A 24,271-nucleotide genomic window follows, 5' to 3' on the forward strand; every position below is an offset into this window, starting at 1 on the left:
TGGCTAAATATCAATACCAGGTATAAACAGGCTCTACACGAAGCTACAGCCAGCAGCTGGTTACATGTAACAAAATCCACCGATCAGGATCTCTACAGCTCAATAATTTGTTTAATCTGTAAAAAGACTCAAGTGAATTGGAATGAACCAGGCTCACATTCTTCTCTTTTGAGTTTTCTAGCATCAAAGTTGATAAAAATATCTCCCAATATGTCCTTTAATGTTTAATTAGTGATTATTTCAAAGGTGGTGTAAGTGATTCTGGAGAAAGATATTTGATTCCTGAGTCTTATTCCCAGATCGTCACATGCACTTTGTGTTGTTGGCTTGGACCGGACCACGAAACAAAATGACATCAATCAACTTTCTTTCTCCACCTAACTCTGCAGTGTTGTTTTGAATCACATTCATATAAATTGCTGGATGTTACTTTATGTCACTGCAATTTACATGAAATATTACTTGTGTTTGGATAAATAGTTAGTGTGTTTAACAGGATTATGTAAAGGGTTGTGTAAACTAACTGATGATGTTAATTCATGTGAAAATACCTCTTTAGATTTTTTCTGCAGATCCTCGGCCTCTTTTTTCAGTTTCTCCCTCTCTTTTTCAAGGTCAGTGATGGCTTTCTTCAAGTCATCAGCCTCTCTGGTGCTCTGTAGCCTCTGTGTCTCCAACTTTTGCACAACGATTTCTGTAGTTTGTTTTTCTGTCTCCTGAAGACGCATTTTTGCTTCATCAGCTTGCTGCTTGAATTTCTTTGCCTCCTTTTCAGCTTTTGCCTGAGCATCACTGAGCTCTTTCACCCTCACTTTCAGTTTCTCTGCTTCGGCTGAAACTTCAAGCTGCCTCTTTCTCTCAGCCTCTAATGATTTTTGGAAGCCCTCTGTCTCTTTATCAAGGCGCTGCTGGATCTGTTGTTTATCCTCCAGCAGTTTTTTAGCCTTTTCCTGTGCCTGATCCTTCTGTTTCTGGAGCGCCTCTGCCTCAGCTTTCAGTTTAGTAGCCTCTTGGATGGCCTGCATTTTCTCCTTTAGCATTTTCTCTGCAAGTGACCTCTGCTCAGCCAAATCAGACTCGGCAATCTGTCTCTGTCTAGCTGCCTCCTCAGCTTCCACACTGAGTCTGGCAGCCTCCTCTGCCAGGCTCTTCATTTTCTCTGCTTCCTCCGCAAGTAATTTCTGTGTATTATCTTTGTCTTTCTTCATGAGGCGGCGGTTCTCTTCCTCAATTTTAAGCTTAAGTTTCAGGAGCTCATCCATCTGTGTCTTAACTTTGGACAGTTCATCCTCCACTTGTGCCTTCTGCTTGACGGCATCATTTACTTCACCTTTAACACGCTGAAGCTCCTCATCCAACACAGCTTTCTGCTTATCAGTCTCGTCCAGCTTCAGTTTAACCATTGAAAGTTCCTTCTCAACCTGAGACTTCTGCTTAAGTGCTTGTTCTGCATCTTTCTTGTGCTTGGCCATCTCTGCGTCAGCCTGCTTTTTCTGCTTCAGAGCTGCAGCCTCAGCTGCTGCTCGCTTGGAGGCCTCCTCCTCTGCTTCCTTCCTCAGTCTCTCTGCATCTTTTTGAGCTTTGGCCTGTTTCGCAGCTTCATCCTCTGCAGCTTTTTTCTGTTTTTCAGCTTCCTCCGCTTTTTGACGGAGCAGGGCGGCCTCTTTCTCTGCTTTCTCTTTGGCTTTCTCAGCTGCTTGTGCAAGTTTCTTAGCATTTTCAAATTCTTCTTTCAGCTTTTCCTGAGCGAGAATGTCCTCTTTGTTTTTGGTGAGAACGTCTTGGGCTTTCTGCTCAGCGGCACTACATTTCTGTGCTGCCTCCTTGGCCAGAAAGACCTGCTTCTCTACGTCTTTTGCAGCCTTGTCTCTCTCTTTATTCGCCTCAGCGGCTTTCTTTTTGAGGCGTTCAACTTCCTCCTGAGCAGCTTTACACTGTCGAGCTGCCTCTTCTTCTGCTGCAGTGATCCTCTTCACCTTTTCCTCGGATTCTTTCCTTTTCTTCTCCTCCTCTGCAACAAGTTTTTTCAGTTTCTCAGCCTCCTGCTCAGCTTTTTGTTTGCTCTTCTGTGTCTCGTCCGCAATACCCTTCAGCTTCTTTAACTCCACCTCCAAATCTGACTTGCCTTTTGATGCTTTCTCAAAGTTGAGCTTAATGATGTGGATTTCTTCTTCTACCACCTTCTTTTGCCTCAGAGTTTCTTCCACTATTGTTTTTTGTCTCACTAACTCAGTTTCAGAAGAGCTCTTCAGGTGTGTGATTTTCTCTTCTATGTCTTGTTTATGCTGAGTAGCTTGATCCTCCAGCAGCTTCCTCTGATAAGCTTCATCCTCAGCTTTTCTTTTCAGTCGTTCATTTTCTGCTTCTTTAGCTTTCAGAGCAATCTCTGCTTCAGTCTTCAGACGAGTTGCCTCGTTGATGGCGGCTAGTTTTTCCTTGAGTATTTTTTCAGCCTCAGCTCTCTGGCGAGCGGCTTCATCCTCTGCAATCTGCCTCTGCTTCTTCGCCTCTTCAGCAACGGATCTCAGTCTGGCTGCTTCTTCAGCGAGTTGTTTCATTTTCAGTGCTTCAGACTCAAGAAGCTGCTTGCTCTTTTCTGTGTTTGACAGTGTCTGCTTCTCAGCTTGAATCTTCATCTGCAGGAGAGCGTCCATTTCACTTCTGACTTTAGCCAGCTCATCTTCCAGCTGTTTCCTCTGGTTTTCAGCAGCGTTCACCTCATTTTTCAGACGCTGGAGCTCATTATCCAACAGGCCTCTCTGCTGTTCAGCATGCTCAAAGTCAGATTTCAGTCGAATACATTCCTGTTCCGCTGACAGCTTTTGCTGGGCTATTTGTTCTGCAAATTTCCTCTGTTTTTCCAACTCTTTCTCTGCATTATCCTTCTGTTTAAGAGCAGCTTCTTCAGCTTTAGCCCTTTTCTTAGCATCACGCTCTGCATCGACTTTCTGCCTTTCTGCCTCCTCCTGAGCCTGGCTCTTCTTTTGAGCTTCCTCTTCAGCTTGTAGCCTCAAGCGGAGAGCCTCGTTGGCTTTCTGTCTCCATGTTTCGAGCTCTTTCTCTGCTTGCTCCCTGGCTTTGTTAGCTTCCTCTTGTTGTTTCCTGAGTTTTTCAGCCTCCTCCTGCAGCTGAAGGACAGTGCCCTGCTCTTTCTTGAGGGATTCCTCCAGTTTTGTTGCCTTTTCATTGAACGACATGGATTTGCTTTGCAGCTGTGAGGCAGCAGTCTTCTGGGCCACCTCCTCCACCACCTTTATCTGCCTCACTTTCTCCTCCTCCGCCTGTTTCATGCGTCTCTCTGCCTCCTCAGCTTGCAGTTTGAATTTCTGCAGGTCTTCCATTGCTTTCTGCTTCTGCTTGGCGGCTTCTTTTTCTGCCTCAGATTTACGTTTGAGCTCATCTTCGGCATTTTTCTTTTTCTGGGTCTCTTCAGTAACCTGCTTGCGGAGCCTCTCTGCCTCATCCTGAGCAGATTTCCGGAGCTTCTCGGCCTCACCGGCTTTGTCTCTAAGTGTCTGTAACTCGGCCTCAGCCGTAGATTTCTGTTTTATTGTTGTCTCCAGTTGGACTCTAATTATGCGGATTTCCTCCTCAATTTTGGTCCGACTGGTGAGCGCCTCGTCCAGCTGCTGACTCTTGGCCTGGATCTCCTTCTCAGACAGGCTCTTCAGGTGTTGCAGCTCCTGCTGTATGTTCTGCTTCTGTTTCTCAGCGTCCACTGCAACATCTTGCCTCTTGCTGGCCTCTTCTTTCATCTTCAGCTTCAGCTCCTGGGCCTCTTGTTCTGCTTTGGCCACAGATTTAGCGTGCACCTCTGCCAACTGTTTCTGTTTATCTAACTCAGCTTGTATCTCTGCCATCCTTTTTCTTTCCTCTTCTTTTAGTTTTTCAGAAGCTTTCTGTATTAGTAGAAGCAAAGGGGGAGTAAAGGGAATTGAGAGAATGTTAAAGGTGTTAGACTACAAAATAAAACTTTTTTATGAAAGTAGTTACAACAACATGTAGGTACATGAAAATGTAAATACATGAGAATATGTTACAACTAATAATCTACAACAAATTGACAGGTCCTTTAAAAAGAGGGAAAGACTGTATTGGGAAATGCTTGTCATATTAATTTAATGTATGGCACACAGAATGACACTTTACTTCACGACACAGCACAACACTACACTGTACTTTCATGCAGTTGAGGAAATTTAATTGATTGATGTTTTATATGATTTGTACTAACACTTGCTCAGATTTTATTGTAGGCTATATCATGGGCTTGTTACAAATAACAAGATTATGTGTGTGAGTAGTAGTTATAGCAAACTTAGTATAAATATGTTGTGATAAGCGTGTTGCTGCTATTTCCACTTAAGATGTAATATTTTGATTTGTAAAGGATCAATGTTGCGTATGTCAGTCACCATTTCATATTGAGAATTAGAGCTGAATGTCTCAATCTTAACATTCATAAAATAAAGCAGCAGAAGAAATAGGCAAGAAATAAATAATTAGCAGCATGCAAAAGTACTAAGCACAGCAGGAAAGATACAAAAGACCTTAACAGCCCAAATAATTTAAATAAAAATGCAGCCAGTCAGAATTCAACCAGAATACCCTCCCTATGGAGAATAGCATAGTGATGCAGCAAACACAGTGTGATTTGATGTGACACAGAACACAAAGTAAGCTTGGATTAAAATGTGAGTGACAAGACGTAAATCCAAGATCGAGGTACACTAAATCTGACAACAGCAAACATCAAGAGGTGAGTTCTTCTCTTTAGTAAGAACGGGCGATGTAATGTGTAATCACACAGGTGAGTGACACCTAAAAGGAAGGTCCAGAACTTTATGACACCTGTCATATTGAGCTCTAAGTAAGCTCTAATTATTTAGGATTATTTCTGGTAGATCTTCACCAGCTTCCTGTGTTTGTTTGCTAGTGCAAATCAGTGGAGAAAAAAACAGCACTGGAGCTGAAACAAGCGGTCAATTAATCGATTAGTTCAGAGGTTTTCAAAGTGGCTGAGACACTGGACAGTTTTAGGAGACTGGATGTGAAAACAATATTCATGAAGGATTTCTAACAGGCAGGTTTTTAATTAGATCAAAAAGGAATCATGTTCTTAGATTACCTCGACATCTCTAAATCATTAAAGAGATGGGGAATTATACTATTTTTATTATGTACCCAGAATCAGCCCTGTTTTGTATTTACATGCAGCTTTAAATTAAGGTTTTAACTCTACTGTTGGATGTCTATGGGATCAAGCAGCTGCTACATGATACCATAGACATGAAGGAACTGAACTAACATAAAGCTGATTCAGAGGGGAGGCCAAAGTCTCATGTCTTGAAAACCCCTGGATCAGTCGACTGATAGAAAAGTAAATGCCAATTCTTTTGATTATTGATTGTTTTCTTTTAAAAGCAGAAATGTCAAACATTTTCTGATTCTAGCTTCTCAAATGAGAGGATTTCTTTGTTATATATCAATGTAAACTGATTATCTTTGGGTTTTGGACTTTTGTTTGAACAAAATATTTGACAACTTTAATCGATTAATCAAACGAATGTAATAATCAGCAGATTAGTTGCTAATGAAAATAACTAGGGTTGCGCTACGGTTAACGGTCAAAACTGAGTCATGTTATCAGTATCTGTCATGAGAAGCAGGTAATAAAACAGTTATTGGCTGGAAAAAAAATTGTACATCCTTAAAAATAATAATTAGTTGTAGCCTTGAACAGTACTGTCAAAAAATCCTAAGAAGGTCCTTAGTATATAGAATACAATACATACAATACATCGCAAGTTTCATTAAAAGTTGACAATTACACTAGCAAAGCGATTAATTCTTACAGGAAGCTGATGTTTAGTTCTTAATGAAGTGAAAACAGGCTCAATTATGAAAGGTCTCCAGAACGTCCTGAACCTTCCCTTCACTGCAGACAAGGGTCTGATGTAGAGAGGAATGACATGAACTGAGAGGGTCTTTTTTTTTTCAAATACCTGGTACTTTGGGGTTAATTCATCTCTTAAGCGTGTGATTAATATTCGTCATGACAAAGCACTGGCGAGCAGGTCAAAAGGATCAAACACAATAGAAAGTTAGAAAAGAAGAAAAGGGAGAAAGTAAAGGTAAGATTGAGAAATAATATATCTGAGAAGGCAGGTAGCCAAACTGAAGCCTTCAAATCACAAGTGTGGGTGATTTCAAGAGGAAATAAAGAAGCAAAAACTGTTGGAGAAGCAGTTGAGCAGTTGGAAAATGTGACTGAATTCAGGGCTGATGTCTGCAGCCAATTCAGAGTCTTATATGTACAGACTATGTGACACAGTGTAGGGGAATGAGAGACATACAGTTTACTGCAGCGGGGATGTGATGTGTTGAAACACCAGGATGAAACAGTTTGCTTCACCACTGTACACTGTCCTATCACTCTCAGCAGATTTGGACTCTTGAGTAACAGAATCATAAAAATTTGAGTGCCAACATTTTGGAAGTTTTCGGATGACAAATGATTTCCCATACATCAACAGGTAGAGGTGGCATTGTTTTTGTTAGTGGGGTTTTTTTTAACAGAAACCTGCTGCTTCATGTCTTCATTGTTTGTGTGTAATTACCTCCTCATCCTCCAGGCGGCGCTGCGTTTCTGTGATGAACTTGATGTACTGGCTGGTGAGAGTCATCAGCTCGCTGTAGCGGGTTCTCAGATTTACATACTGGAATAAAGGCAGCGGCACAGAGCAGTTGTAGTGTGTTTACTTGATTCAGGTTCTCACAACCTTTATTATACATTTAGTTCAGAGGATTAAAGAGATAATTCAGATTATTTGAAGTGGCGTTGTATGAGGCAGTGGTTTCCAGACTATGGTCCGGGGACCAACAGGGGTCTTTGAGTGGGTTGTGCGGGGTCCCCATCAAAAAGAGGAATAGTATATTTTAACTTTAGTCATATATTTGGAAGTTGTAATTACAAGGGAAGAGGCAGGGATTTTATCGATTGTAATTCATAGTGATCTTAGTTGATCACTGATTGACTATGAAGACTCAGCTTTGTGGTTCCTTTTTCTATTGTGCATCTATTGTGGGCATCTTTGATGTCATAAAGTTTGGGGACTCCTGGTATGAGGTACTTATCCATAGTCAATGAATTGCCTACAGCAGATTAAAGTCAACACACCCCCAGTTTTGAGAAACAGCAGGAGTACTGATGTAGGAAGCTAAGCAATGTAAGCAAAATATAGCTCTCTCCAAAGCCACCAGACTCTATAGGTGAAATCGGTAATTTTACCTCGCAGGACACAGGAGTTTCTGGTCTACAGCCGCCTCGATTGGTTAGTTTATTTATGTTATTATCTATGTAGAAGAACCTCATAAAACTCCACTTCAAGAAATCAAAACCATCATTAAGTTAAAGCATTTTTAGATGAGTTTTTATCACAGTAATGATACAACAGGTCACAGACGTTCATATTCAACCATAACACCCAAACTGGTTGTATGCACACGTTCTTCTCAGGTTAAAACGTACCTCTTGAATGATATTATCAGATGCACACTCCATTTTGGGTTTCTTTAAAGGAGATGCAATGGGATCCTGGAGGGCTTTGTAAGTCAAAATCTGCAGCTCGTAATCCTAAAAACGATGAAAACAACATGAATTCCAGACAGAAAATAAACTTCATTTTGTTGTGAAGCTGAAATATCAGAACATACCTTGACTGAATCAATGTACGCCTTTGCATTTTTCTGGCAATTTTCAATCTTGTCCTTGTTTTTCTCAATCTCTTCCAGGAGTTTCTGTAAATATAAATACAAACATTAATGTGTTTTGCCTATTTTCCTGGTGAAATTCATTATTCCTTTATAAAAATAGGAAAACCCACAGCTACTACTCTTATCATCACTACTATAAACACATTCATAACAGCCTGTGAGTAATTAAAATCAGTCCATGAGAATTCGGTTGCTATATGTATGCCACCAGAGGGCACCATGACGTTTCTCCTCTTTACCCCACACAGCCTCTTACCTTCTCCTCTGCCAGCTGCTCCTTGAGAGCCTTGCTGTTGCTGATGGGCACGGCCTGAATCTTCTCCTGCTTCTGCCTCGCCTCTCCGAGCCAGTGGATGAGCCACTCGTAGTTCCCGTGGTAGGAGTTCATGTTGCGCCCGAGGAGGTCGAGCTCCCGCTGCCTCAGGTCGATCTGGGCGAACACGGCCTGCCAGCGCTCCAGGAGGCTGCTGACCAGCTGACGGTAATGCTCCAGCTCGGCGTCACGCTCGCTGTGGATCCTCGTCATCTTCTCGTTGATGGCTGTCGCCCTCTTCAGCTCGTCCTGCAGGCGGTCAAACACCGCCTGGTCGGCCTCCGCTTCAGCATGCATCGACTGTCGGACAAAAGAGCAAAGTCATCATCTTAAAATGAAAGCAACAGGTTAAAGGTTCATTCACGGCAAAAAAATATTAAATAAGATCTGTGCACTGATTGTAGATGTAACAAAATGTTAAAGGGATAGTTTGGATTATGTGAAGTGAGGTTGTATGAGGCACTTATTGATAGTCAGTGTATTAACTACAGAAGTAGAAGTACCAGCACAGAAGTTAAGCAACGTACTGCTGTGGACAGGGTCAGCCAAAAAAAAGCAAATAAAAAAAAACAATATCAGTTTAAGTTTATGTCAGACATCCTTCTCTGCTGGGAAACTGTTGTTATCTAAGCTTAATATTGCTCTCTCTTAATCTGCCAGATTCCATTAGTAGAAACAATAACTTTATCTCTCAGAACATGGGAGTTGCTGGTCTACCACTGCCTCAATCTGTTCTTGTGTGTTTTAAAAGTTTACTTTGGATTAATCAAAGTCACAAAATAACAAAAATACATCATACAACGCCTCTTCAAATAATACCCACTATCACTTTAACTTCTGAAATACCTTCAGCTGATTACGCTGGTCCTCCACCTCCTTCTCGTCAGATGGCACTTTGGTAACGTCACGTAGACGAGTCTCGTAGTTCTTCAGTGTGTCCTCTGCATCTTTAGTGTTTCTGATCACAACATCGATGGTCTTCAGCCTGAAATCAAACAGATTTACATTCATAAAAAAAGCGCAACAACAGCTGGAAATTCATCGCAAGGCAATCAGAAATCACAAAGCCTCACTTGTCCAAGTAGACGGAGGACAGGCCGTAGACGTGGTCCATCTTCTTCAGAGTGACGTCCAGCTCGGAGCGCAGCATCGGGGCAGAGCTGGACTGCTGAGGAGATGCCAGAACCTCCTCAGTCTTCTCAGTGATGGAGTTCAAATCTTTCTTTAAGCCCTCCAACTCAGACTGGACTTTCTGTCAATGAAAAAAGTGAGATGGTTTAGTGAATTAATAAGCTCCAATATTTAGCCAGTGAAATCAAATAGAGTTATCAATTGTGCAGCAGGGGAACTCTAAAACCATCTGAACAATTAAGAAATTAATTTCTCCTGCCTTAAACCGACTTTTTCATGCATTTATAATTGAGGCACTGTCTAACAAAACACAGACACTGAAATAAAAAACTGGGATAAAAATTCCACAGGAGCAGACAAACACTCAAACTTAAATTTACAATTTGGGAAGGATGAAGCAAAGGCGGTCTAGCTTATGTCAAGTATTTTAACTCATAAAGTCAAATAATTCAGAACAAATGAAAGATAGATGAGAAGCTGAGATGCAACAAGAGATATGAAGGGAGGACTGGAGGGTAACATGCTCTAAAGCACACTAGCTCAAACATCTGGAGGGAATTCAAATGGAAGGTTATTGCCAGATATTTTCTAACACCACAGATAATAGCAAACATGGGTCCAACACACACTAACAAATGCTGGAGAAATTGTGGAGCACAAAATGCCTGCACCTGACTTTGTGTTCATGTTTTGAATCTCAGTTTTTCCTTGTCATGTTGTTACCATTTGCTCCGTAGTCTTCATGGCGCAGGCTTTGAGCGGCTCCTTGTCCACAGGCTGGCGGAGGCGTGTTATGGTTCGATTCTCACAGCCCTCGAGCCTCAGACGGAGGTCCTTGATCTGTGTCAGGTAAGTCTTGCACACTGACTCGTCTTGCTCTCCTAGTTGTATTGGAAAGAAATGGGTAAAGATATGATTAATGTGCAGAGACAAACAAAACCTCTGGACAGATTAGGTGGTTGTTAGTCCAAGTCAGATTTTGCATTGTATTTAGGATATAGCTTGTATTATCAAACAGTCAAACATGTGCATACAAACATGGCATACTGGGATAGGTACTGTATTAGTTACATGATCTTAAACTTATTCAACTGTTATTTTACTGAATCATTTGTTTATGGGTGCAGAGTTTTTTTGATTGAACCCCTTCAAATGAAAAATTTCTCTAAAGCACTTTGAAAAAAATATCTTAAACTACAGTAGAATTACATGGGATGTAACAATAAATCAAATATCACAATAAAAAAATCTCAATCCCTTACTGGACTGTTATGGCATTTACCATGACATTAAGTGGTAATTTATTAATTTTATTTATTTCATAAAAATATTTGCAATTGTACATATTCAAACATTCATTTCCACAGACAATTTGTGCCAATTGTTTACTCACCGCTGGCTACTTTTATTTTATTTTATTGAAGAAGAAAAGCAGAAAAACTTAAAGTTGAAAAAAGAAACAAATTTTATATGGAAAAAAGCTATACACGGCGGATTTGTTAATACAGGACATTTTTCAAGCTGCCAATTTTCTTTGTTTTTAATATTGCATAAATATTGTAGCTTGAACTTTTTATCGTGGTTTTACAGTACTATGGATTTTGGTATTGTTACATCCCTATAAATTACTCTCTATATTTACTTATTCATGCTTAATTGGTTCAAAGTTGATTATCCCTCTCATGGTTAATTTATTAATCAGTTTATTCAATAATTCCCTGATAAGGATTGGAAATCAGCCGACATTAATCCCATGCACAGAGACAAGAAAGCAACAATGAGTGAAGTTAATGGGGGAGGATACCAAAATCAGTGAGGATGACGAAGCTGATTAAGAGTTAATGGATGGAATGAAACATGGCAGCAGCCTTCAGTGTACACACACACACACACACACACACACACAAACACAGAGTCCTGTTCAGCCAATCAAAAGCATCATCTGGAGCTGTAACTGAAGCACCTTACCTGCCCTGGGCGGCACATAGCCTGTAATGTGAATCCAACAGTCAACTTACACACAAATGACCATGACTGAATGTCAACACAAACGTCTGAGCAATGATTCAATGAGAAAATGTTTGTACCAACTTAAACTTAAAACAAAATAAATGTGTCACATCTGACCGTGTTGTGGTGATGACAAAACAACTCGCACACGTTACATGAAATACGATAACCAGTACACACCTTGCTCTGCGGAGCTGACCATTGTGTTGTAGTGCTGGTTGGCTTTGTTGTAGTTGGACTCCACCTGCATTCGGTCCTCGGCCCCGAACATCTGGGAGTCCTGGCTGTCTCTCAGGAAGTCCTGGTAGTGCAGCTCCAGGTTCCTCAGGGCTAGCCGGTACTCCTCCACCCTCAGGGTCTTAAACTACAAGAGTGCAGGTAAGGAAGATGGTACTGACACATTCTGAAAAATAATTTGCTATATATTATATTTCCTGCCTCTGTAGCGAAAAATCAACCATCACTGTGCTTAAGGGCTTGGATAACAACTTCAAAGACACTGGTAGGTAGTTTTTCCTCTGTAGTACAGTATTTCCTGTGTTGTTACCATGGTGATGTTCCAGGTTTTGATGATGTGGATGTCTCTCATCAGGTACTGCCAGGACAGCAGACTCTTCATATCCACAAACATTGTCTGCCACATCGTCTGCAACCTCTGGAGGTTTCCATCCAGTCTGAGGAAGGTTATGCGGAGGTTAGAACTTGTGAATTTGACATTTTAACAAATTTAAGACGCTCTCGGACAACTCTCAACTCACCCAGCGACACTGTTCACAGCGTCCTTATTGGTGGGTGGAACCAGGAAGCAGATAGACGGCACGGACGCCTCACTGCCTTTATCATTCAGCACCCTCCACTTGTAGGGCTGTGAGTTGTTCAACAGAGCGCACTCGTCTCCTCTGTGGACTGTGATCTGAAACAGGATAAACATACATGCTCATGTCTGACTAAAGCTACGGGATATTACTTTATTTTAGTGGCGTTTACTAAAAGATTATTTTGATTTATTAAAAACAAACTGAAACTTGCTTTTGAACTCCTTGATACTATATTCATGAAGGAATGTTGGATATGTCCAAAATATTTAATAGAATGGAGCAAAAATATATGAACTGATTTTCATTCCATGCAAAAACAGTTAAGATTCCTACCTCCATCTGTTTGAAGTCGCAGACGGCCTGGATGGGCAGTTTGCCCTTTATAGGTGTGGCAGGGTTACGTGGTTTCAGTTGGACGACGGTCTTCGCTCTGCGCTTCAGACCTTCCAGGTGAGTTTTGAACTCATTCAGTTGCTCCTTCTCATCCTGTGAAGAACAGTTATGTTTTATGGTGATCAGTGCGTTATTATTATTGTTAGGCTTCTCTAAAATGAATTTAAAAACAGCTTTCTCACCTCACCACAGCGCTAAAGCGTCTTGTGCAGCTTTAAATTATTATCAGTTGTTTCTAGTGCAATTTTTTTTCACCTGTTTTTTTAATTTAGTCTTGGTCATTTATCAAATTCTCGTTAGGTTTTATCATATTTAGTCAACCTCATCCTGTTTTTTAGCCAAGTTTTGTTAGGTTTTATCATATTTAGTCAACCTCATCCTGTTTTTTTTAGCCAAGTTTTAGTTGGATAAAGACTTTGGCTTATGATTATCTAATGAAAAACAGCATTACTAGTTGGCTTAATGTAACCTGGAAAAAAACACAACCTAATGTTTTAACTGACCTGAACTTCTTTGTCTTAAGCCAGTTGGTTTGTGGTATTCTAATCAGTTATTTTATTGCCACAGTACTTTCCTTCTGACAAAGCCATTTGTTCAGGTTGTTTCTTTGCCTCATAACAATAATGGATCCAAATATCACCATGTTTTCTTTCTTCCCTCACCCTGATGATATCATTGTTAACTTTAACTTGTTTTCTGTAAAATAACTGATATAAGTTTCTCCAAGTCTTCACTGTGCTCATTTTGTGCTGCCTTTGTAGTCCTGATATGGCACATGCACACACAGTTTTAATTGTATTTTTTTATACTACATTTTAGTCTTTTTTGTCAAAACACAACCCAGCACACAGAGTTGTACCCTTAACAACATAATGGTGAATAAACATACAGCTGCGTCCTGCAGTAGGTCTTCCAGCCGTGTGACTGTGATGGAGCGGTCGCAGGTGTACTTCCTCTTCATTGTGTCCTGCATCTTTTTCATCTTCTCCTCTGCCTCCTTCACATCAGCGAAAAACTAGACGAAGAGAAAAGAGGAGAAGTTAATTTGCAGTGTGAAGAGTTAAGAGACAAACAAAAACGGCAAAAGCTTTGAGTGAAGATAATACAAATTATGTTTTGATAGTAAAAACATACCTGGAAGTAGGCAGTGTTCTCTTTCAGGTGGGTTTCGAGGCAGCAGCACAGCTGGAGGATCCAACTCCACTGAGTCTGCAGAGCTGCAGTGAAGGCCTAAGAAGGGAAGAAAAGAGGTTTTAGACACTCTGAAATGTTTAAATTAAGATTTCTACAATTTGATGCGGTGTTTATAGACTGTAGTTTGTCTAAATAATCTCACCTCTATAGTCTCCCGGGCAGGGTGTCCGTCCCTCAGCAGTTTGTCTCCTGTGGCCTGGACACCGTTCACCTTCTTCTCCCTGAGCTCCAGCTCTCTCATCAGACCCTGCTCCCCACAAACAACAACAACAACCACGATCACATCACTGTCATCATCACTTGAAATCATTCTAGAAAATCACACTGTTACTGTACCGAGTAGTTCTCTTTCTTGGCTGCCATGTTGGTGTTGCGCTCACTCCAGTCGTAGTTGACCTCCTCCTCCTCTTTCTCGTTCAGCCACATCAGCTCTTTGGTGGCTGCGGTGACGAAGGCGTGAAGCTCGTCCAGGTAGCGCAGACGGGCCTTCGAGGCGTTCTGAAAGAGACCAGACGACAGAGATGTTATGATACGGTTTGAGGGACTGACAGACTGGTTAAGAAGAGACTGGAGGGGTGCGGAGGGCGTCGTTTCGACTGGCGGTTGATCAATATGGGTTCTTTTATGAATTACTTAAATAGAAAAAGATATTGGGTTATGGTGTAGATTTCAGAATGTGACTGGTATTTGAGGGAGAGTGGGGCACAGTATGTCCGACACAACGTTGTTCAGCTGCATTATTTTATACATTTTAACATCATAACGCTTCCCAGCAGCAGAACTATAACTAACATTAATGCAAGGAAAGAGAAAATATTTAAGATCTGACAACACATCAGCTATATCGCCTTTGTCAGTGCAACAAAAAGACAGTTCATTAATCCTTTTTATAAATTGTGTACAGAGTAGTGATGGTGAGTCTTTTTTAATGTTAGTGTCTTTTTGTAACTTACCAGGAGTTTGGCGTATTGAAGCTCCAGTTTTCCCAGATAATCACGATAGGCAGCTTTACTGGCAGGTGAGATCTGACTCTGGAGCAGGGAGAGGGAATAACAAACATTAGAAACAGGTTTATTTTAATAATGATAAATTATTTTTCTATTTTAGCTTTATTTAAGCAGGTTGACCTTCTAGAGATCTAAATCTCTGTTTTGAGTGTCCTGTTTTAAGTGGTAGCTAAAATATAGTACATTTTACAAATCAGACCAGAGACTATGCAATAAAGAAAGAAGATTAAGGAAACAAGGGTGGAGAAAAATAAAACAGAAATGGAGCAACCATGCTATTGCCAGTAATCCAGTCTTCCTGTCAAGATAAATTATCAGTTCCATGTCAACAGTTTGTACCTCATCAGCCTTTGCCCTCTCAATCTTGGAGCGGAAATCCTCCACAGACTGGTGCAGGCCGCGGTGGCTGCCCAGCTGGGACTCAACGGTGGGCAGGTCGGAGCCCCACTCCCCGTCATCCACCCGGCGCTGGTTCTCCTCCACCCAGCCCAGGAGATCTTGGATGTAGCGCATGGTGACTTCATCCAGCTCGGGCCGCACCCTCATGGGGGCCTGCTGCAGGACCTGGGCGGTGTGGATCTGAGTCATGGGGATCTGGGTGGTGGTCACACCTGACTTGAGGCGCAGGTTGTACTCGCTGCGGAGGTTCACCAGCCTCTCGTGGAGACGATACACTCTACAGACAGAATACCGAAAATCACTTAGTGCTGACAGGATTAGTCGAACAACTGTAAAATAAATGAAACAATATTTTACAATCAGTTAACAGTTTATGTTATCAAGAAAAAATGCAAAATATTTGCTGTTCAAAAATTTGGTTTTCTGTTCAACACAGATGAGCCTAGCACATAGCATATCTAAGTACAGGACACGGAAAAGGATAAAGTTGACTGTGGTTCCACTGGGTACCAGGCTTACTCAACTGTTAATGGAGCTCAGAACATAAAAATAAATGTAAAAAAAAAACAGAGCATAAAAAATATATTTTTGTAGACCAGTTAAGGACAACAATTATCAGTTGCAGCCCTAATGTCAAACTCATTTTGAATGTTGCAGAGTTTGATTAGTTCATTTCTTTTGCACCTGCGATACATCTGCTCAGCCTGAAGGTGGCGTCCGTCTTTGAGCAGCTGAACATCATTGAAGAGGAGGCGGATCATTCCTTCTGCTTTTTCCAGATCTGCCTCCATCTCTGCCGTGTGCTGGGCAGGTTTTCCCGCACTCAGCATCCTCACATCCTGCAGCACACAGACAGACGGAGATGTTACAGCACTGCATGAGGCTGTGATGATTCCTGGTAAAATAACATCAAAGCTTTGTGCCTCACCGTCTGCAGCAGAGTCTCCACCTGGTTGAGCTGCTCCTCACACACTCCTGACTCCATCTGGACCTTACTGACAACCCTTTGGAGTCGCTCCAGCCTGCATTGGGAGAGAAGTGAGGTCAAAGGTCAAAAAGCACTTCTGACAAAGGTAGATTACCAGACAGTCAAAATAGGCTCCACAATACTTTGTCTAATGTGATTAAATGAAGTAAAACCCATTTAATGACTAAGTAAAACTTAACTAGTAGACTAAAAGAGTTAAAAATTAAAGGACTCACTCCCTCTTCTGGCGGTATAAATATTTTAACTCGTATCCATGATGCATAAAAGCCATGATAGAGCTCTGTTTGTCTTCTCGTCCACTAAAGTAGAGATGATATTTTTTAAAACTCTGCACGGTATTCACTCAACTCTTGAGAGAACCAAATCTAAAAGCTACGCTCTGCCGACCTTGTGACTAAAAACAACAAAATTATGAGCAATCAAATGACCAAATTATTGTGAGATGTTGCCGTGGCGATGGCAGATTTGTCATGTGTTTGCCCTAATACGATTTTTACTTCTCAGTCCACAAAGCCAACTCAGTTTCATCACATCGGCAAAGTGGACTTTATCATTAGGAAATGAGTCATCCACAAGGTTACACAGTAACCGCTGTGTGATGAATCATCCATGAGTTTTTTTTTCTAAATATCTTGTGGTTCTCAGACCCGTTTTCTAAAAACAAATGTCACGTTTGCTTTGGAAACGGAGCATGTGATGAGGTTTAGATTGTGGTTTGCTTACCTCTCAAATTCTGTCCTGAGGAGACGCTCTCTCTCCAGTATGGCGACGTGCAGACGACCCCACTCCTTCTCCACATCGAGTGGATGGTAACCTGGCGGCACTTTGACATGACCGGCCTGAACTGCACCCTGAAAAACAAGAGGGATTAGTAATAGTAGTTATTAGTAGTAGTAGTCGTCGTCGTAGTTGTTACTGTATGTTTTTTGTCTTTAATTTAACCAACAGGTTAAAATGATATAAACTGAAATATTCTGTTTATTATTATATGACAAATGCATCAAATTGTCCCATTTGAGAAGCTGTAACCAGTGAAAGTTTGACATTTTGTTTTAAAAAATGACTGAAACAATTAGCAAAAAGTCACACATTAATTTGCTTGAAAACAGATAAAGTAAACTGCAGTTAATGATATGTGTTTCGATTTTGTAATTGCATTACCAGAATCACTTTCACCGTCTAAGGGGTACTCTTTGGAGGTGGTTTAAGTAAAAAAAAAGCATCAATTTCTATCCCTCTGTGATGAATTTGTTTTTCAAGTTTTCATGGATGTTTTACGTTGTTAGGAAGCCAGACAGATCTGAAGGTAGGGAGACAGTATACACAGTATATATAGATTTCAGTTGTCTACTCTGCCGTGTAGGGAAGCGTAATGCATGCACTTGAGGAAAGACAAACTTACCACCTTTTCTGAATTAGGGAGATTAATTTAATGGGAAAAAAATATGCTGTTTTTTTCTGAATTAATGAGCTTATTTACTTGGTACTGTGTTCGACACTCTGCCTGCAGCATGGAGAACCTGCTAATAGTATCTTGTTAATTTAGAAAAACAGATCTGGATTTGTTTTTTCATCAAAACATTTCTCAGAACTCTTGATTTAATAATCTTGTTAATTCAAAGGAAGAGGGCAACAAATATTTTTTCAAGTGAATGCATTAAACTCCCATTGGCTGTGCACTATACCTGAATAATTCTGTTTGAAAATTACCACAAAATTACGAGACTCTCATCTGCTAACAGTCTACTGAGGTTTCACAAATTGCTGGTGTGCCGCAGGTGTAACAGTGGGTGGTAGAACATTAACTGTCAAGTGTTAAACTGGAATTTGCCTCAGCTATATATAACGATTTCTTAAACTTTAAGGCACATACTGCAAACATGACTGTACAGCACAAAAATCTGCGGACAGCTGACTTTACTGACAGAATGCAGATTTATTGGAGCTGCTGAGGAAACTCACCTCAAAAGACTTGAAGATGTGTTTGGAGCGGTTCTTGTCTGCCTCTTTTGCAGGAAGCTCGGTCTCTTTAAACTTTAGAAACTGACGCCAAAGAACCTGCAGAACAGAAAAGGCATGAATGCATTTTTCATTGGCTTCATCATCATTTTCTTCTGCTGTTTTGTTCATCAAAACACATTTTTAAAGATTTAAGGGCCGGATCCGCTCACCTCGATCTCCTCATAGCTGGTGGGGAACTTCTTCTCCTCAAAGACGAGGATGTGGTGTCTGATCCACTGCAGCAGCATGGTGACAAGCTCATAATACTCCTGCCAACGCAGCTCCAGCTCCTGAAACACAGACACACACATGGAGGTACAAGATTAAGTTAACTCTGATCATCTTAAATCATTGTAAAATTTGCCACACTACAACAACCATGTAAAATATTAAGATGATCATTTAGGGCATGTTTAAAATACTAGTAAGAATATATGCGTAAATTGCCACCCCATTTCTTGTCCCTGCCGTGGAATATCTTTATGGTAATCTCAAAGAAATATAATGATGAGTAGGAGGAGGACTCACATTGGCCTTGACACCATCTTGGACATCTGGTACTCTGGGCATGACATCGTACAGGGAGGAGACATATGTGATGATGGATTTCTCATCTGGATGGGGCACATCCACATCTGTACAGAGAGAGGGAAGAAAGTGACTTAAAAAAAGATGTTATTCCTTGGTGTCTCTTTTACCAACAAAAATCTGAGTAAAAATAAATATTTGTGACTATTAGAAAAAACAGCTCATTATGCTGTTAAGTCCATTTCTCAGGAGGTGTAATATCAGTTTAATTGCACACTATATTTAGAATATTTTCACTGCTTGACTTTGCCGTTAGACAGCCTTTTACGACAGAAGTGAAGCTGTCGTCTATGCTCTCTTCACAGCCACCAGACTTCTTGGACAAAACCAGTAATTTTACCTCACACAACATGGGACTTGCTGGTCCGCTGCCTCAGTTTGTTTGTTTGTGTTATTGTGCGGCTTAGGTGTTTTAGCACATTAGATAAACAAGTGGGAGCAAAGAGGTTTTCTTAATAAATTTCTGAGCATGGCATTAACTCCAGTAGAGCTAATCATATAGGATAACTTATTCTGAATAACCCTTAATTCATAATTTCAATAGTGTGAAGCTGAAGAAAAACAATGCATACAAGCTCAAATATTCCCTGACGAGGTAATAGTGAATATTTCTAACGCTCCTCCTGTGTGTGTCTTCTCTCACCCTCTGGGTCCAGCAGTCTGGTGACACCCAGGTCTCTCTCTGCCACGCTGAAGGCCTGCTCCAGGTTCTCCTGGTTGCTCTGACGGTAAACTTGGCTCATGTCAATCAGAGTGGGCCTGCAGACAGTGAACAGGCAGGAAGAGCAGTGAGTGGAAATGAGTGAAAAATGACTCTGTCATTACTGTCAATCAAGACTTTTTCTTAAATCATGTTTGAAAGATATTCATTAATTGCCTTTCAACATTTGCAATGTCTTCATTTTCTTTTACTTGACAGCTCTAATTCCATATGGATTATTGATGGGTAAAAATTGTTTTGCATATTTCATGTATGTGGCTGGAGGCAACAAGAAAGGGCAGGCAAAAACAAGAGTCCTCACTGCCAGAGAAAATTAAAGTTCCCCCATCATTTTATACACAAAGAAGGCAGACACACTGCCTCTGAGTGCACTTTGCCAGGAATATAAGTGCTGTCTAATAACATGTAGGCACAAGCACAGAGCATCAAATAACTCTGGCAGGATAAACGTGTATCTCATACCCACAAATACCAAAGAGAAAGATGACTTTGAGGACACAGAATGTACAGCAAATGAAAGACTTCGCAAAAATCGGAACAAATACTCATACACTTGCACCACTCTCTGGATGTAGTATTCTTTGGGTGCCCGGTTTGACACACAGGCCCGTCTGTAGGACAGTCTGTCCCTGCTCAGGTGAATCATGTGAGGGTCCGATCCCGACTCGTGCTCTTCGCTCTGGGAGCCTCGACTGGAGCGGGCTTCTGGGCTCTGAGAGCCTCGGCCCGAGTCGAAGGAGCTCTCGGTAGGGATGTCGTCGCACAGCATGACCACCCGGTCCTCCAGGTCACTGACGGAGCCTGCTGTGCTGCTGGAGGCGCTGTTCAGACGCCTCTTTCTCGAGTTAAACTTCCTCTTTACGCTCAACATTTTAGCGATAGTCAAGTTCACGCCACTGAAGGAGTCTGAGTGAGCGAAATTGTATTTATTTTATTTAGAAAAAAAGTTGTTAAAAAGAAAATCCACTCTATGGCAGCTTTAAGATCGCTTTCATCCTGCCTCAAGTCCACCGGTAACACCTGATTAAATCCAGATCTCTTCTCATTGTGGGTTTCTGCTGATCGCGGCTGAGACACTGCAGCTGTTAAATCTCTGCACGTCCTGCTCTTCCTCCACCAAGAAAGAATCTCCGGCAGAGTGGTTAGCGTACCTGTGTTTTGCTACAACCTGCCAAGCCTCCAATGTGCATACCTCCAGGGCAGCCTTTTCTCACATTAGCGTGATACACCCACACCGTCGAAGAAAACGATCTTTCTTGTCACACCGAACAGTGCCAACTCAGGTTGTACATGTTATTTTTGTGATCGGTAGTGAGCGATGCTGCAGGGCTTGTTTGTCTGTGCAAGCACACAGACTTTAAGTGCTGCTGCTCCACCCAAAATATATGGCTCCAATATGAAACAGGCTCCTGCTTGAAAGAAGGCTGTTAACGGTTCGTAATTTTCTTATTGCAGCTGTGGTCAGCCAGAATTCATGTAAGTTAGAATGTATTCTATTTTCACAGCAGGAAAAAGTACAAAAGCATCTATAAAAAGTTTTCAAATACCTCCTGTCAATTCGTACACATAAGTGTGTTCAAAACAGTCATATATTTACCCATTATCTCAATTAAATATGATCAGATGCTCGAACAAATTCTTTGGGCATTTTTTAAAATAGTACGTTTTTATATATATTTACAAATCATGCACAGGAAGATTTAAAACTTGTTATTAATCCGTTAGCACAGAAGTTCATTTTTCACCTAAAAAGCTGACAAAAATTCTTCAAGATCAGAGTCAATGTTTTGTCTCATGATATGACATTTGATTTGATTACAGCAGACGTTTTATCACATTTTCAATCAATCTGTTACAGATACTTTACTCACAGGAGGAGTTCTGGTTGTTGACAATACATTAATAACAATTAAAAACATGCTTACAACTACATTATATTGTGTTTCATCGACCCTTTATTAGTTGCTCACTGCATATACTGCTTATAAATATTAAATGCTGGATTAAAATTAAGTGTTACCACAGATGTAAATGAATGAATGAATGAATGAATGGGGAAGTTCAAGTCTGTCTGATTTGATATTTATCTGTTTGATTTACAATAACCTGACGACAACTTCTGTCCTGACAAGTCCAGGGTGCTGCTGTAAAATGAACAAAATTAATTTGGCATTCCTGTCTCTGAACGTAGCGCAATAAATAAAAAAAGACAGGGCAACATGAAATATGCAAGAGGTCACACAGAAGACCTTTTAACTGTGTATAAAATTCATGTCCTACGGTGTTACAAGATCCCAAGTCCAGACAAGCTTCTCTCACCAGAAAATGTGTCTGCGTGGTTTGAAAAATGCCTCGACACAGCAAGTTTGTGACATCCTTTCATAATCCTGTTGTTGTACAGGTTGGCTCAAACACATTTTCACACCATCACCTCGTTTTGCAAATTATTAGTTCAATTTATTGCATTATTAGATCTATGTTCAATTCTTAGTTTTATATTTTTTGCCCTTTGCCCCTTAGCTTACCACCCAAGACACCTGGATACGTTTTAATAGTATAAACCTGCCAGTCTCAGGGCTGCGCTCCAGTCAGTGTCTCACCTGTGTTTGTGTATGATGGCGTTGAAGAGCTTGCCATCCCTCCAGCTGGTGGTGAAGTTGTCACAGCGCAGGCCCTGGTATCCCTCCACCATCCTCTGAGACCAGAGCAACAGCTTCTCTTTGGCCGTCATGTCGTCCGACTGGCCGTTGACCTGAATGTCGGAGATCTGAACAAGGAAACGGCACAACAAGTCAGCAATCATATCAGGAACAGAGTGAGCACATGGGAAATTTACTTCCATCTTATTTCGTGTGGTGTTTTCACACCTGTAGTTTGGTTCATTTGGCGTGGATCAAAATAAAAAAAATATCCAGTGTTCCATTTTAGTTCTGGTTCACTTTCTGTTCACACTGACTTTATACAAACAAACTAAGAGTAATAAACATGAAGTTATACAGACTGACAGGTGACTAGGACAATTTTGGTGATTGTCATTTTGCATCAACAGGATTCATGTGGGGAAATCAAATTCTGCTGACTGACTGAGGTTTACCCAGCACTTTAATCCTTCTGGTGTGAATATCTCTGTTTTTTGCTGTCAAAAAAGCTCACTTATAAGCTTTTAAGTATTATTAGCTGTATTAGACTGCAAATTGAGTGCATGTTATGGATAATGAGTAACAGGTAGAGACAAGACAAGAAGGAGGCGTCTTGTAGTACAGTAATGATTCAAAGCTTATTAATGTGGGAACGCAGTCACACACTTTAATGGACTTGATGACTGACAAAGTATGCAAAGTGGAATACAAGAACAGATGTTTTAACAGCTTTTGATCTGTTAATCAGGGAAAATACCTATGTTGAAGTGCATATATTTTAAAATGGTTATTAAATGACTTGCAAAAATATATGTAATATACAAACAAACTGCTCCAGAGTCCCACCTTTTGCCACCAGGGTTCATCTAAGCAGGCAAATGGACCAGGGTGTGTTTTAACTGAATTAAACAGGTTAGTTGTGAAAGCACGCTTAGAAAAAGCCAGTGCACCGTAGACGTTTTCGGCTGCTTTTATGGGAGGGCTGCACTTATAATCTCTGATGACATCTAACTGATTCTTTTGAGTTTGGATGCACTTTTTTGTTAGTCATTTTCGACAAAAGCATCTTCAAAATGAGTGTAATGTAACGTGTAAGAATTTCAAGATCAGGGCAGACAGTAGACACCAGGACAGCTGGAAAATTAAACAATCCACAAACAAAGCAGAGTTTTTCCTAATCATCGTAACAGACGCTGCCATAAATAGTTCCATTTATTAAAAGGTTTTCATAGTAATTTTGGTGACTTTTTTTCATCTTGGCATCTGACTTTTCCTTTGATATATTCCTGTACTGAAGTGTTGGTTGAAGGGCAGGAAAACTTTTCCAGTTTGCTCGGTGATTTCTTCCAGACTTGACATGAGTCACATCTTAAAGCTCAACCAACAACCACCACTTTCTCTTGAAGGACACATGAAACTCATTAAACTCACTGTTTTGGAGAGAAACACAAAAGCTTTGTGATTATACTGTATGAGAGCCAGACAGAAATCACAAGAGTTAGAACGTCTATGAGTCACTGATCTTACAAAGTTATACTCTGTAGCTTCCAAACTAAAATCTCAATAAAGGCTCTGGCCCCTGTAAATGAATGTTGGACGGTGCAACAGAACCTCCACAGGCAAATTCCTCTTTTTTAAGAGCTGCGAGGCAAAGCTATGAGTCACAAGAAATAATAAAAAAAAATCCCTCAGCAATTTATTCTTCTGCATGAAAGAAGTCAGACTACAAAATAACCCACAGGTTTAATCAAAACAGACGTCTTCTAAGGTGTGCTGTGTTGACACCGACAGACTTAACATGAGTTTTAACTATTTGATTTTGCTGCCGGTCGAGTTGCTGCACCTACTTTGCATTAATCCATCACCCAGCAGTTGATGTCTGTGCCATGTCTATAATCAGATGTAGAAGCGGTACTTATGAAAAGCCCTTTGTGTTTGTTTTGGTCTGCTTGACGTGCCAGATGGGTGGGGCTCTCTACATGTTGTAAAAAAGTTGCAACAATCAGAGGAAACCTTTTAAGTTTTTTACATTTGACTATATGACTTGACTTGCTGCAGCAAACTTCACCTACTCAGGGCTCAAATCAGTTCAAAAGAAATATCTCCAACTTCTATTTGATTATTGATACTATTTTATTTATTATCTGTATGTGACTATTTTCTGATTTTTACCTAGAAATATAACCAGGAAAACATCCAAAAAAGATAGCTATATCTGCTGTATATTAGCTGAACATTAAGCATGAAGCAAAAGTTGCAATTCCAGTCCTGATTAATGTCTCTTACAGGAACA

General features: G+C 40.7%; 1 protein-coding gene across 8 annotated transcripts in view; it reads right to left on the bottom strand.

The window, feature by feature from the left end:
- pleca (plectin a) overlaps nucleotides 1-24,271 on the bottom strand; it is a 60,157-nt gene that overhangs the window by 8,855 nt on the left and 27,031 nt on the right. For 5 of the 8 annotated variants that reach the window (XM_084739981.1, XM_084739976.1, XM_084739975.1 and 2 more), the window contains 27 exons: nucleotides 21,940-22,106; nucleotides 19,262-19,377; nucleotides 18,559-18,665; nucleotides 18,201-18,320; nucleotides 17,992-18,087; nucleotides 16,753-16,880; nucleotides 15,970-16,063; nucleotides 15,726-15,880; nucleotides 14,982-15,318; nucleotides 14,589-14,666; nucleotides 13,972-14,133; nucleotides 13,778-13,882; nucleotides 13,576-13,671; nucleotides 13,331-13,456; nucleotides 12,382-12,534; nucleotides 11,989-12,143; nucleotides 11,778-11,904; nucleotides 11,411-11,594; nucleotides 11,189-11,209; nucleotides 9,944-10,101; nucleotides 9,163-9,341; nucleotides 8,936-9,074; nucleotides 8,033-8,389; nucleotides 7,717-7,800; nucleotides 7,532-7,636; nucleotides 6,621-6,719; nucleotides 552-3,899 (listed from right to left, as the gene is read on the bottom strand). In XM_084739981.1, coding sequence (XP_084596107.1) covers nucleotides 552-3,899; nucleotides 6,621-6,719; nucleotides 7,532-7,636; nucleotides 7,717-7,800; nucleotides 8,033-8,389; nucleotides 8,936-9,074; nucleotides 9,163-9,341; nucleotides 9,944-10,101; nucleotides 11,189-11,209; nucleotides 11,411-11,594; nucleotides 11,778-11,904; nucleotides 11,989-12,143; nucleotides 12,382-12,534; nucleotides 13,331-13,456; nucleotides 13,576-13,671; nucleotides 13,778-13,882; nucleotides 13,972-14,133; nucleotides 14,589-14,666; nucleotides 14,982-15,318; nucleotides 15,726-15,880; nucleotides 15,970-16,063; nucleotides 16,753-16,880; nucleotides 17,992-18,087; nucleotides 18,201-18,320; nucleotides 18,559-18,665; nucleotides 19,262-19,377; nucleotides 21,940-22,106 — 6,996 coding nt within the window. The remainder of the gene's footprint in view (nucleotides 1-551; nucleotides 3,900-6,620; nucleotides 6,720-7,531; nucleotides 7,637-7,716; nucleotides 7,801-8,032; nucleotides 8,390-8,935; nucleotides 9,075-9,162; nucleotides 9,342-9,943; nucleotides 10,102-11,188; nucleotides 11,210-11,410; nucleotides 11,595-11,777; nucleotides 11,905-11,988; nucleotides 12,144-12,381; nucleotides 12,535-13,330; nucleotides 13,457-13,575; nucleotides 13,672-13,777; nucleotides 13,883-13,971; nucleotides 14,134-14,588; nucleotides 14,667-14,981; nucleotides 15,319-15,725; nucleotides 15,881-15,969; nucleotides 16,064-16,752; nucleotides 16,881-17,991; nucleotides 18,088-18,200; nucleotides 18,321-18,558; nucleotides 18,666-19,261; nucleotides 19,378-21,939; nucleotides 22,107-24,271) is intronic. The other 3 variants (XM_084739978.1, XM_084739977.1, XM_084739982.1) reach the window with 1 other exon arrangement.

This window comes from Lutjanus erythropterus, chromosome 16 (genome assembly GCF_056507025.1).
Source record: "Lutjanus erythropterus isolate fLutEry1 chromosome 16, fLutEry1.hap2, whole genome shotgun sequence".
Lineage (NCBI taxonomy): Eukaryota > Metazoa > Chordata > Actinopteri > Lutjaniformes > Lutjanidae > Lutjanus > Lutjanus erythropterus.